General features: G+C 61.5%; 1 protein-coding gene across 2 annotated transcripts in view; it reads right to left on the bottom strand.

Moving 5' to 3' along the window:
- SYNE3 (spectrin repeat containing nuclear envelope family member 3) overlaps positions 1–14217 on the bottom strand; it is a 74012-nt gene that overhangs the window by 14080 nt on the left and 45715 nt on the right. For both annotated transcript variants that reach the window (XM_045822897.1, XM_045822899.1), the window contains exons 7-14: positions 13434–13570; positions 12159–12333; positions 7555–7737; positions 6441–6584; positions 5518–5652; positions 2089–2250; positions 1758–1930; positions 1222–1357 (exon numbers count right to left, since the gene is read on the bottom strand). In XM_045822897.1, the coding sequence (XP_045678853.1) occupies positions 1222–1357; positions 1758–1930; positions 2089–2250; positions 5518–5652; positions 6441–6584; positions 7555–7737; positions 12159–12333; positions 13434–13570 (1245 nt within the window). The remainder of the gene's footprint in view (positions 1–1221; positions 1358–1757; positions 1931–2088; positions 2251–5517; positions 5653–6440; positions 6585–7554; positions 7738–12158; positions 12334–13433; positions 13571–14217) is intronic.

Consider the following 14217-nt stretch of genomic DNA (forward strand, 5'->3'; position numbering starts at 1 on the left):
CCTGACCAGGACGGTTGTGATCGTGGTCGCCCTCCTGCCACTCTGTCCCCCTGCGGCTCTGTCTAGCTCGCACGCCCCTGCAGCTGAGCCCTCGCTCAGGCACTGCGGGGCCCCTCCCGCTCCTCCATGCGGCCCGAGGGCCTCGGGCTCTGGCTCTGCCTGACCCCGCAGCTCGTCCTCCGAGCCCGAGCCCACTCTCACGCCGTGGCCCCGCACTGTGCTCTCTCCCCGGGGTCTCCGCACACGCTGTCTCCTCTGCAGCCCCCTCCGCTCCTCTCCTCGCCCCCCACCCCCACTCCCTTTCTCCCTGGAGGGCTCCCCTGCCCCAGAACGGGGTCATGGTCAGGCTGCCGCAGGCTCCCACAGCACACGGCCCCTCTGCCACCGCGGACCGCGCTTCCTGCAAACCCTCACTTCGTTGCCTGCGGGTCCCACCCCTTTGTCTCTGGACCGGTGCTCCGGGTCCCAGCAGCGGGTGGGGCCTTGTGGGAAGGCAGACTCATGGGCCCCACCCAGACCCACTGCATCCGAGTCTGAGTTTTAACATGATCGGGGTGCGCGTTCCGACATGGGAGGCTCTGCGCTGGGCTCTGGGCCCTCGGCTGGCGGAAAGTGCCTCTGTCCCACTCGAGGCTGTATCCAGCCCCACGCTCAGAACACAGCTACCCCCCCCCACCCACGTGCTTTCAGAGGGGCAACGAGAGAATGAGTGGAGAGATGGGGGGCCGTCTTCGAAGACCAAGAAGTGAATTTCTTTCCAATGTGCTTCCCCCGTAAAGGCAGCCAGGGGACAGGAGGGACAATACGATGCACTGAGGCTAGCTGTCTTCACAAAACACAACGTGTGGCACAACAAACACCCATCTCCTGTGGTTCCAGGTTGCAGTCTGGGCCAGCAGAAAGCTTCCAACCCCCACCCCCTCCTCCCTGCAGGGCCGTGCTTCTGAGGGGCGAGGGCCCGTCCGTCCAGGGGATGCCTGGGACCTTCCCCGGGGGCCCGGGCCTGGGGTCTCTGAGTCCCTCTGTCCCGTGGCACAGGGAATGCTGGAGACGCAGCAGGGCGGGCTCAGCTGAGAGAGGGCACTGCCAAGCCCTGAGCTGGGCCTGTGGCCACAGGCGACGGGGGGCGGGGGGGAGGAGTGGTAAGGAGACTCTCGCCCCGCCCCTGATCCCTGGACCCGGGATCGGGCCCCTCCTGGGAGCCCCACCAGACAGACTCACCTGCCGGTGACGCCTGGAAATGGACACGGGATTCGTGGGGGTGATGAGAAACCCGGTCTTCGGGATGTTGTTGGTGAAAACCATCTTCGTCCCCGAGTCCACCTCCGTCCTCTGCAGCTGCCGGTTCCTGATGAGGCTGAGGAGACAGGGTCGGCCCGGTCGACGTGGGGACGGAGTGACGGCGGGGACTCACAGAGGAGTGACAGAAGTCGGGCACGTGGCCGTGGGCGGCTACTGCCCTTCCCAGGTCTGTGCCGGTCCTTCAGGCTTGTCAGAACGTCCCCAAGGCTCATGCACTTCTGGTCTCCCTCCTGAGACCCACACCACAGCCCACGAGGCACAGGTGCCCACTGACGCGGGTGCGGCCGAAGCCCGAGTGGGCTGGAGGCTCCTCGCAGGCCGGGCCCTGTCCTTGCACCCACCACCCCGCTGCCCCGCCTCAGAGTCCCACCCCTCCGTCCCGGGCACACCGAGCTCTCCCCCGCGGGAAGGGCCGTGTCCGAGCAGGCTCCGGGCTGGGTGGGAGGCCGCCTCACCTGCGCAGGCTTTCCTCCTGCAGCCGCAGGGCCCGCCACGACTCTGCCAGCGCCTCCAGCTCCTCCTGGACCACGGCCGCCCCTTCCCGAGAGGACTTTGCCATCACCAGCCGGCCGTGCGCTTCCGTCAGGGCCAGCTGGGCCTCCTTCTCCGGGAACTCCGCCAGCAGCCGCTGAAGGGCACACACACACACACACTCACACTCACACACCCAGTGAGGTCCCGGCGGGGGTGGGGTGGGCTGGGGTTGGGGATGGCCTCTGCCCCCCAGGGTGGGAGCTGTGGCCTGCTTTTGGGAGCGCAGCACCTCTGCAGGGGAAGCCAGCTTACCTCGACTTCGGCCTCGCGGGACTGTGCATCCCACGGGCCGGTGTCCCCCAGGTACGCCTCCAGCTTCTGAGTGACCATGGTGACCCACTGCCACAGCTCCAGCAGCTCGTGGCTGAAGGTGCAGTGCTCCTGCACGCCCCGCTGGCACCGGTCCACGAGGCCCTGCGGCACAGCCCGAGGCCGGGGCGCCCTGAGTGCTGGGGGCGCTGAGACTGGGCCCCCCACCCTGCAGGGCCCCCAGACCTGCCCGGGCCCTGGGCTGTGACGGCCCCCAGGGCTCCCGTCCAGGGCCCCCTGCCCAGCAGGAACAAGAGACACTGGTCCTTCCTTCTGCACGGTGCAAGGAATTCACCCCGGAAAGAAAGATTATGGTGTAAAGTGCCTCTCAGCCTGTCATACTTTCCTGCCCCAGGTCTGAGCAGTCGCTGTCTCATCCACCACTGGTGTGTAAGTTAGTACAACCACTTGTGAAAATAGCACAACAGGTCAGTTTCTCCTAAAATGGAGCATGGGCAGCCCTATGACCCAAGGCTTTCAGCCCTGGGTGCCCACCCAGCAATGCAAGCACGTCCCCCCCAAAGACAGGTGTGTGGCCTTGCCTGCAAGAGCCCCAGACGGGAAACCGCCCAAGCGCCCACCAACAGAAGGATGGACAGATACTCCGAGGCCCTGTCGCCCAGCGGGATACTGTACGGCAGCGAGAAGGAACAGCCTACACAACAGTCCAAGGCAACACCCCGGGTGGGTGGATTCACAACTGTCACGAGAGCCAGAAGCCACGACAAGAGAAAACTGTCTGACTCGGCTTGAATAACCCACACGCTCAGGCAACCCCAGCCTTATACTGTCTCAAGTCCAAGGGCAGGGTCCCCTTCGGCTATCAGGAGTGGTGGGCGGTGACTGCAGGGACCCGGGGGGCTTGTTGGGCAAGGGTTAGGGGGCTGGTAGTAGTATTCTGTGCCATGGCTTGGGTGCTGGTAACACAGACGTGTTAGTTGTGAAAACTGATCACGCTGCATACTTAGAGGGCCATTTTTCTGTACGCGATCGGACTTTGGTGAGTTGGGTTTTTTTTAAGATTTTATTTATTTATTTTTAGAGAGGGAAGGGAGGGAGAAGGAGAGAGAAAGAGAGAGACATCAATGTGCGGTTGCTGGGGGGTGTGGCCTGGAACCCAGGCATGTGCCCTGACTGGGAATCGAACCTGCGACACTTTGGTTCGCAGCCCGCGCTCAGTCCACTGAGCTACGCCAGCCAGGGCCTTGGTGAGTTTTTTAAAAGCGGTCTCGCTGTCATCCCCCTGCCCTGGGTCAGCCGTTGCTCAGCTCTCACCTGCTCTTCTCTGACTCCGTCAAGGGCGGGCCGTGGACCTGACAGAGCAGACACTCCCTGTCCACCCGGCCGCCCGGCCTGGGACCGCCCTGTCAGCCCACCACGGCGCCGTCGGGCCCCGGGGCCCTCAACCCCTCTCGTGCTCAGACTCCTGCCTTACGTCCTGGTGACTCTCTGCGGGGCCTGCACGGGCCCTGCCTTCCCGCACTCGACGGACACGGGCTGGCACCGCCGGACGGGGACGGGGGGCAGGCCCACCAGCAGCTGGGACAGCGCCGGTGTCCTCCGACGAGGGCCTGCGACCGACCCGAGGCTCCCCTTCCCCGCCCGCCCCCTGACCCTGTCCCCTCCTGTGTCCTGTGCTCCTGCGTCAGACCCAATGCCCTCGGAGGCCCCCCACGGGGGCAGGGAAATCCCCTGGGCTGTGGCGGAAAGACTTGCTAGAACGTGTTCGACTGGAAGAGCACCACGTACCACAGTAATAAAGGAGGGGCGACGCACTTCTTTGGAGAAGCACCGAGACAGTAAGGAGGTTTGAGGGAACTGGAAACCGCCACCCTGCAGCCCCTAACGGTGCTCAGCGAGCGCCGCTCCTGACTGTTCTAATGGGCAGGCTGGGCCGTCGCGGGCCGTGGGCACTACAGCCGCAGTTCGCTGCGCCTCTGGGCTCCGCGGCCGCTGACGGACGGGGCAGCGGCTCCGACTCCTCTGCTGCCCGCCCCCCCCACCTTCATAAATTAGCTGCTAACCGATTCAACTGAACTAAACGAATTCATCTAGACCTCAGCCCTCCCTCAGGCCGGTGGGTCTCTGGGGTAGAGCTGTGTTTTCTGAAATCTCATAGGGGGGTTCCAGACGCTGTGCCCGACGGTGGGGTGGGGGCGACGCCGGCAGGTACAGTGAGAGTGGGGGCGCCCCCCACCCCCGCCTGCTCTGGGGGACAGCCCGCATCCCGCAGGGTTTTCTCACGCCCTACCGATACCCACACAGGAAAGCCCTGTTTAGCGGGGCGGGAGCTTAGACTCTGACCCCAGTTAACGCGCAAACACGGAGAGGTTTCGGCAGTTTTCAGCACAGGCCGCCTTCCCGGGAACGCAGCTGCTCTGTGAGCTGACAGAGGCTGCACTCGGGGTTGCACTCAGGACGGGAACCCCAGTGCTGGAGGCGCTTGAAGGCGCCCCCTGGAGGGGGGTGTGTGTGTGACATCCACCCTCTGCCTCTGGCGTGGCCCCCTGGGTGCTCTTATGTTTGCAAAGACATTTCTAATAATTACTCAATGCTTCACTTTATTTCTCTTTTCTACTATAAAAAGGGCGGCACATCACATTTTTAAGTGGTGTGGGTACTTACACTCTCTGTGAACCTCAGGACACAGAGAGCCTGTTCGGAGTATTTGTTGTTGAGCAGGGTGGGCCGGGGCCGGCCGTGGGGTGGGGAGCCCTGCCTTAGGCGGAGCTTTCTGCAGGGAGGCAGCCCGAGAGCTGGCTGTGAGCTCCAGACGCCCCGGTCACAGACACAGACCCAGGGCCCCCTCTGGGTGCACGTTGGGGTGCTGCCTGGAGCCTGTCTGTCAGCATGTCCTCAGGGGAATTCGGCAGGACCCTCCGTTTCCGTTCCCACTGCTCAAAAGGGAGCCAGTCCTCTGGCAGCCCCAGAAAGACCCAGGTGGCCAGCAGAGGGCACTGCAGACAAGGTTCTCGGCCACCAGGCAGATGCACCTGGGAGCCCCAGCTTAGGCAGCAGCGTGATGGGCCTGCTGCCCGCGGGGCTCCTGTTAGGATCCGAGCACTCTGTGCTGTTCTGTCTTTGGCTGCCAGCCCGGGGGGTTGTACATTCACTTGTTGGCTGCCCACTCGTCCACCTACCCCCCAGAGCCTAAACCTGGGAGGGCTATCCTGTTCTCGCACCCCCATCCTTGGGGCCCAGAATGCCGTCTGGCATACAGGGGGCACCCAATGACTGCCCGCTGAGGGCATGAGGAAGGGAAACAGGAAGAGAGAAAGAGAAAGGAGAGTGGGCAGGAACGAAGGAAGAAAGGGGGAAGGATCCGTCCAGGAGAGTCGGATCCCAGGGCCTGGGGTGGGTCACAGCTCTTACCTCCAGAGACCTCTGCAGGGCCTGGCAGTCGGCGGAAAGCTGGTCCACTTTGTGCTGGTGGCCGGGGTTCCCCTGGATGAAAGGCCTGGCGGCCTCCACCTGCACCCCCAGGTCCAGCCCCTCTTCCTGCAGCCCCTACAGCAGAGGAAGCAATGAGTAGGGCTGCCCTTTCTGCCTCTCATCATGGGTGCTGCCCGGGGCCAGGGACGCTGAGTGGGGGACACTGGGGGAGGGGTCCTGGGACAGTGGGTCCCTGACCAACAGCTGCACCACGAGGCCGCCTGGTGGGTCCACTCTCGAGAACGGGGAGAGTTTCTCAAACGAGATGAAAATACGCTGTGACACCATGAGAGCAAACTGGGGGACATGCAGCCGGACTCTCGCCGGGTGACCGTCACACGTTAGGAAGAGCCCCATCTCGGCTGCAGCCTGAAAGCCCCGGATGCGCCATTTGTGGCGTCTTCCAAAGCACACGTGCCGTGTGGGGATGCGCTGAGCTTGGGCTGTGAGACGCAGCTGCCGAACGCCGGCCAGCTCCTCATCCAGCCAACGCCCATCCTGCCCACGGGTGCACTGAAAGATTGATTCTTAGGGCCCCAATGGGTTTATCTAACTGAAGGCCTTTGGACTCGTTAGCACACTTAGCAAAGCAACTTTAAAAACAAGAGCGATGTTAGAGTTTGAACCACGGACGGCTTATCAGTTTTCTAAGGTGGAGAGTCAGCGTCTTGGAGGTGCCAAGGGCCCTGCTGAGGCCAGGAACCATCAGGCAGGTCAGCGGAGAGGAGAGATCAGACCTCAGTGCAGGCTCAGGTGCCTGGAGGGGGCGGCTGACGCTCTGCTGGTTACTGCTAAGGAGGGCGCTGCTTCCAGGTGCAGCTCAGCACCTGAGCAAAGGGGACTCGGCCCCACAGGCCCCTTACCTGCAACCTGGAAAGCTGGGCCTGTTTGGCAGGAAGGTTCCGCTGAAGCCCGCCCTCGGCTCGGACCCTGACCTGCAGGCCCGAGAGTTTCTCCTGCAGGGGCTCGAAAGCAGCCCTGAAGTCCGTGTGTTGTGCCAGCAAGCTCTGGAGAGACACAGAACGGGCGGCACCCACGTTAAGACCTCTCCTCCCAACCCAGCTGCTTTCTCCAGCGTTCTCCCCGCTCGCTCGTGCTCGCTCAGGCATCACCGCCTCCAGGAAGCCTTCCCAGAGCTCTTGAGGGGGGTTGAACGCCCCTCCTCAGAGTCACCAAAGTGTCCTCCCATGCAGCTGCTCTGCCCACTAGGACAGGAGCTGGCAGACTCCATCGGCACCGTACACCCCTTTTGTTAAAAAGGTTTTAGAGGCACACAGCCATGCCCACTAGCGTGCAGCCGCTCTCATGCTGCTGTGGCGGAGTGGAGACGCGGCAGCGGAGGGCGTCTGCCTGCACTCCCTGGAATGCTTGCCGCTGGGGTCAGCGGGGTCAGGGACGTGAGCTCTCAGCAGGTGCCCGGCCCCTCATCAGTGCCCCACAGACCACAGCTGTCATCACCATCATCGTCATCACCGCCATCACTGTCATTGTCATCATCGGACACGCAGCAAACATTTGTAACGTGAAGAATGAGCTGTCTGGGGCACGCCATGTTTTATCTTCGATTTCACGTAGTCACATTTAGAAACGTGTTGCTGATAATCATAGTTTCTAGTTAACTGCTGGTTCAAAGCTTAATTTTGTTTTCTCTGTGTTTTCTTATTTGACACTCCCTAGCTCTCTGTGAAAGACAGTTCAGTGACTGGAGAGCAGGGAGGGGACTTGGGGGCAGGGGGCAGAGGGCAGGGGCAGACCGATGGCCAGGAGCCCAGCCCAGTGAGAAGGGTTGCACAATAATCCCGCCCAGTTTAGAGACGAGCAACCGGAGACTGTGGGGCCAAAGGGACGTGCCCAGGGCCACCCGGAGGCACGTGGTGGAGCTGAGATCCGCAGGGAGGGCTGCCTGGCTCGGAAGGGGTGGCCTTGTCCCCCAGCTGGCCCTGGCGCCAGGGCCGGGCGGGCAGCGGCGGGGCTCACCTGCAGTTTGCTCTTCCTCTGCAGAAGGCTGTTGTGCAGCAGGTCCCTGTCCCGCACAGAGCCCGCCACCTGCTCCAGGAGGGCCGCTGCCCTGTCCTGGCCGCAGACGCTGCCCAGCAGGTCCTTCTTCAGCTGCAGCACGGTCAGCTGCTGTTTCAGGCGGGAGCTCTCCATCAGGGCTGCCTGTGGAGGGAGACAGGTCGCCATTAGCCTCAGAGCAGGACGGCGCAGGACGGAGCTGAGAGGCCGCTCCAGGAGCACACCTGTTCGGTTGCGACCGCCCCGTGGCTGCACCTTTGTGCCGGGTCCTAGGGCAGCAGCAAACCTGAGGAACAGGCTGGCAGGAATGCACTGCAGAAGCCCTGAATTTAGGGGTCATCTTGATTCCTCCCTCGTTCCCCAACATCCATCTTATTGTCAAAGTCTGAGCAGGAATTCTACTGCCTACATGTCTTGGAGATCGTCTCCTGTCCATCCCCACCGCCGCTGACTGTGGGCACCTCAGCCTCGCTCACCGGGGCCACAGCAGCTCCCAGCAGCCTGCTGGCCTCCACCAGCCCCAGCACCAGCTGTGCCCACTGCAGCTGAACCCAACCAGACCAGACCAGTCTGGATCCTTACTCAGCAATCTGCTTCACCATTAGCAGTGGGCTACCTCCCAGGTGGTGCTCGGGACATTTTGAGGGGGCTAAGGGCCTGTGGGAACATGATCAGGGGTAATTCAGGAAGGCTCACCAGAGGAGGTGGCACCTGAATGGAGTCAAGATACATAGGAGCTCGCCAGGTGGAAAGGGATCTAAAGGAAACTCAGAGGCCTCCTTGTAATGGGCAGCTGCTCCTGTGCAGCCTGAGCTCTGCACAGCCCAGGCCCCACCTCCTCCAGGAATCCTGCCCTGATCACATGCCCAACCTACACTCACTTTCTGCCCCAAAGCCCTGTGCCAAGCCTCAGGCCCCTGCTGATTAACCAGTTGTTTGGGTGAGGCCCAGGGCCCTGGAGGCCAGGGGTTTTGTTATCAGCTGGCCAGAGTCCATCCATTTTTACCCGATGACAACACTAGATGCTGAGCCAGGCATGGGGCTGGGACCAGAAGGACAAAGACCCTAGTCCAGGCAGGTAACTGCAGTCAAGGCAGAAAGGGAATGTTTTCCTAAGCAAAGTTTCAACCAAGTGCTGTGGGCATGCATTCAAGACAGAAGTGGGTTTCCTGGTTGGGGAAATCCAAGAGGGCTCCTCAGAGGAAGCAGTATTTACAAGGGCTGAGGGGGTCCCTGGAGGAAGGGCAGCAAAAACATGGCTGGCACGGCTGGCCTGGAGTGTCCTGTGAATGAAGGCATGTGCTTTGTGATCGGCCACACAGAGGTCAAGCCTCTTTAGGGAGGGGGTCACCTGCACCCCCCTTTCACCAAACCCAGACATGATATTGTGGGGTTAAGAATTCAGGCCGGGCAGTTATCATCATGATGAGTTGCATTACGTGCTAGCTGGGAGGCCATGGGCAGTTTGGAGCCTCAGTTTCCTCATCGGTAACATGGGGGTGGCCACACCCCCACTCATGGGGGTGCCATGAAGCTTAAATGAGATGATGCCCATGAAACATCTAACAGAGCAAGGCCCGCGGTGGGGCACCACAAACAGCAGCTCTTCCCAGCTGGTAGGGATGGAACTGTGTCCTCCCCCAGGAAGGAACGGTGAGGTCTTAACCCTCCCCCACCAGCTCAGAACGTGACCTTCTTTGGAGACAGGGTCCCTGCAGGGGTAGCCAAGGCCAGGTGAGGTCACTGGGGTGGGCCCCTGATCCAGGCCGACGGGCGCCCGAATGAAAAGGGGAAGTCTGGGCCCAGACACACGTGTGCACAGAGGGAGGACCAAGCGGCAGCACACAGAGAGAAGATGTCCAGGTGTGGACAGAGGCAGAGACAGGACCTACACGCCCGGGGACACCAGCGACCGTGGCAAACACCAGTGACCTGCAGGAGAGGAGGCGGCACGCGCCCCTAGAGCCCTCGGAGAGAGCAAGGCCCCCCCTTGCCGCCCCCCCGCCCCCCCCCCCGCCCCCCGACGCCTTGATCTTGGACTTCCGTTCCCGGAACTGTAAGAGGATACATTTCTGCTGCTTTAACCCGCCCAGCTTCTGGTATGTTGTTAGAGTTGCCCAAGGAAACTGATACGCTGGCCATGCCCTACTCTGGGGGCTCCGAGTTTCAGTTCCGGAGGAATTCTGCAGATCCAAAAGCCACTCTGGGGCTAGACAGAGGAGCTGAGTCAAGAAAAGACAAAGACAGGGCGGGCAGCCCGAGCCCCGGCCCGTGACATCCAGGCCGCCCCGGCCAGGCTGGGGACAGGGATACAAGACTGACTGGCTCTCTGCCAGCAAACCGAAGTCCTGGCCTGACTTGTTCCCGCCCACGGCTCCGAGAAACCCCCGCTCTGGGGGTCCTGGCCACCCTCCGGAAGCACAGTCCTCTCGCTCCCACCTCTAGGAGGTCCCGGTGTGCCTTCTGCCCCGTGGGAAGGACAGGATGGAAACACACTTGTCGTGGAGTCAGGCAGGCCTGGGTCAGAGCCGCAAGGACCGGGTGACCTTGAGCAAGTGGCTTCCCCTCTGTGACACCTGGTTTCCTCCAGGGTCAAATAGTTCTAACAAAACTGTTCTGCTTAACTCGCAACGCTGTTTCCGGGAAGCAGCGAGCTAACAGGGACCAGAGCATTAGACGGAAGTCTAGACCCCGCCATTCTGGCCCTAGCTCTGCCTCTCTCGGGTGGCCTGACCTTGAACAAGTACCCTAACTTCTTCCTGGCCCGAATCCCTCAGCAAAATGAGGAGGAAAATGGTAGACATGGGGACAAAAATCTGTGTAGATAGATATTCAACATACATTAATTACGACAACAAAAAATCAGAAGCCACCTAAATATGTGTGGTACACTCAGTAAATTATGGCATACCCACAAATGGAACCTCAGGCAGCCGTTGGAAACGATGACCTTTTTGGAACAGCTTTAAATGCTGCTGAGAAAAAGCTTATATGTGTAGAGTCGACATATCAGTGGATAAAACTATATAATGTGATCTCAAATACGTAGAAACTGTAATTTATTAATTAAAGCTTTGGTCTATGATGACCATATCTTGTGGAAATGGCTCAATGGCTTTTCATCAGATGCAAGGGGTGTGTTTGGGAGAGTCTGGCCTGAAATTGAGGTTTCTGGCACACATGAAATTCTCCTTGGGGGATCTCTGAGGAGTACCTCGAAGAGACAGACCATCATCCTTTGGAGCAGGAGGGGCTCCACAGGGGCCCCACAGGACCCCCGGAAGGGGAGGCCATGATCTGCAGCATGGGCAACATGGAGGGAGAACGCACCTGCTCCAACCTGAGCGCCAGGTGGACAACCATGAGGGAGACCCTGGTCTGCAGCCCAGGAGGGCGCTCCAGGCCGAGGAGGGGCCGACGCCAGCCTCCACCAGGTTGGACAGGACAGTGATGGAGACACTGCCCAGCAGGTCACCAGTGTCCCGTGGCCCATGGGAACACCAGCGAGGGCTCTTCATTTCCATCGCAGATCTCTACGTTCCCCAAGGAGACGTGACCGGTATCATCAGGACGGAAATGAATGCAAAGCGGGGCTGACACTCCCGATGCTCTGGTGTCTAGGAACCTGGCCCTGAAAGCACGTTGTTGTGAACTTCAGAGCTCAGGGCAGCCCAAGGCAGTGTTTACAGGTGAACCGGAGCTACCATGGTGACGGGCGTGGGTGGCGGACACGGTCCACAGCTCTCCCAACCGCCCTTCCTCCGGCTTCCTCACCGAATGGCCAGGATTTTGTCTGGGTAGCAAATGGCCGGTTCCAGGTTCTAGGAGGATGACTATAATGGACACGCATCATGGTAATCCCATCATCCTCAGCCAGGGATTGGGCCAGGGGTGGTCATGTGACCTGGGTTGGCCAATGAGGTGTAAGGGGAGTCTGCTGGCCTCTCGGAAGGAGGATTCGCCTCCCTGCTGGAAGTGGTAGATGGAGAGTTCTTTAGCTCCCGTGCCATTCCTTCCTGTTCACGCGTGAATGCATGCTGGCAGCGGTGGCCACCATCACCGGCCGTGAAAGGAGGCGTGGCTTAGAGCTAGAGAAGCCTGGGTCCTGAATGATGCTATCGAGCTATCAAGCCAGCCCTGGGACCGCCTGAAGATCACTGAGTTTTAAGCTACCATTGGTCAGGTCTCCTGTCACTTGTCGCATGCATCCTATCACGTAAAGGGCACGGCCTGACGTGCTCTCTCATTGCTCAGGTTCCCACCAGAGGGCTGCCCGCAGTGGGGTCTGGAAGGGAGAGGGTGTGGCAGGCTCAGTGCAGAGTTCTGGGGTCACACCGGGCGCCCAGCTTTGCCTGCCTTCTGAGGTTGAGCTCTGTCTCCGATAATGAATGCTGGTGCTTCCTGGGAGCACAAACCTCCTGTGCTGGGCCAGTTTGCCGTGAACTTTACCAGATAGGCAGAGGACCCAGGAGCACGCCTTTCCCTAGGATAAGACCTGAGCTGCCCCACTCCACGGTGGCCTCCCCCCGCCTCACAGGTCAGCCCTCCGGCCGGTCCCCGCTTACCTCGATCTGGGGCAGGAAGGTGTGAATGGAGGGCAGGTCTGGCAGGCTGGCGGTGACGTCCAGGAGCCTCTGGGCCAGGTCCCGCCACAGCTGCAGATCCTGCAGAGGCCGCTGGACACGCTGCCACAGCTCCACCCCCGCGGCGTTGCGCAGCCTGGTGCTCTTCGCCTTCATGCTGCTCAGACGTGGGGGGTGAACCGGAGAGAGTGGAGTCAGTTCAGGAGTGCAGCCGCGCCCGGACCCCCAGGAACCCGGCGTGTGCTGCTCCCGGGGCGGTCCCTCTGCTATCGCGCGGGCTGTGAGCCCTGTGCCCTCGGGGCGGAAGTGCACTGGAAAGGAGCCAGTCCCCAAACAGACTCGCAGCCCAGCTTCATGACCAGGGAACGTCGAGTTCTAAAGAGCAATGACGGAGCCTTGAGACAGGTGCTGCCCGCCCCCGGGGACCCCGCAGGAGCAAGCCGAATCCTTGTTTGAGTGAATGACCATCCTGCCGGGCCCCTATAACTCTGGGCACGGCCTGCTTGTGCACAGGAGGTGCACGTACCCCGCCTGCCCCAGGCTGACATCCCCCGGCCGGTCCAGGCCACTGCTCTGAATGTCCAGAGGTGTGGACTGAGGACACCGTGGGGTCAGAGACACACAGCAAGGGGGGAGGTCCCGGAGCCCATTCCAGAGGACGCCCAGGACCAGGCAGAGGTCCTGTGGATGCAGGGATGCCTCTGCCGTGCTCTAAACAACTCTGAAGCCACACACTGAAAAACAGCTACGGTTCCAAATTAACCCCGTGCTGTGCTGCACCGAGGGCGGCAGTTCGGTCTGCTCGTCCGTGCTGAGCTAGGAAGGTGGGGACCTGCTGTGCCTGAGAGCCCACGGGCCGAGGGAGCAGAAGAGGCCGGCGTCAGCACCCTCAGCAGGCAGGGGGGTGGTGTCTGCCTGTTGAAAACACTCCCCTTGGGTCGTTACGTGGTGGACCCAGCCCCAGTGCTGAGCTGCATAAAGAGACTCGGGGGAAATGGGTGAATGAGCCCCTTAGCATGGACAAGAGCAAACTCGGGACTCTTTGGGGGAGAGAAACGCAAACTACTCTCCAAAGGGACAGTGACCACACTGAGTCAGACCTGTGGCAGACAGCCATCGAGAGGTGCAAGGATTCCTGAAGTTACCAGGTTGCCAGAGAAAGCAAGCCCGCTGCCCGGAGACGGCCTCAGATGGGGACAGGAGGCCCTGAGTCCCGCCCCTCGTCCCGCCCCTCAGCCCCCCGCCCCTCCCCTGTACCTCTGGAACTCCTGGATGGCAGCGACGACGCTGTCGGGGATCGGCTGCGGGTCGTGGGGGGAGACCATGAGCTCCTTCAGCTGGGCCTGCAGCCGGTCCACCCGGGGCTCCTCCGAGGCCAGCGCCGCCCGCGTCGCCTGCAGCACAAATGAGCCCCGAGGGAGGTGGTGAGGTCCCGGGACAGGACAGGGCGTGTGTCCAGGGCGGTGAGCGTGGCGGGCAGGGGGCGGGGCAGCCAGGGAGAAGACAGGCAGGGGCTTGGCCCTGCTCCCCCATCTCCCGTGACCCTCCCTCGCCAGGCTGGTTTTTCTCTTGATACCACCCACCTCACAGCCTGGTCACGAATACGAGCTCCTCATAATACAAACAACTCATGTCTAGCACCAGTGACACCATGCTGAGTGTGCTGGGTGTCTCGCTCATTTAAGCTTCCCAAGGGTTCTGGAAAGTGGGTGGGTGGGTGTGTCCCCATTTCACAGGCAAGGAAGCGCCGTCCAAGTGTTTCCCGACACCACAGGGCCAGTCAAAGGTGGACACTGGAGCCAGGCCCCCCGGCTCCTCCGCTGCCCCCTCAGCACCAAAAGGCACGATGGCCTAGAGGGTTGTGGGCAGGCCTTGAGGACATTTCCACGGAGCACCGCCCAACCACCTCGGGACCGAGTTCTGCACCCTCCGCCCTGGCCGAGTTGCGGAACTCTCAGCGGCTTGTCTCCCCGTCTACAAAAGGGGGGGCGCCGTGGCCGTGACCCCACCCAGGGCCCCGCAGCCCTCCGTGTGGCTCTGA

Source organism: Phyllostomus hastatus, unplaced genomic scaffold, assembly GCF_019186645.2.
Source record: "Phyllostomus hastatus isolate PE091 unplaced genomic scaffold, TTU_PhHast_1.1 phas_scaffold_501, whole genome shotgun sequence".
Taxonomy (NCBI): domain Eukaryota; kingdom Metazoa; phylum Chordata; class Mammalia; order Chiroptera; family Phyllostomidae; genus Phyllostomus; species Phyllostomus hastatus.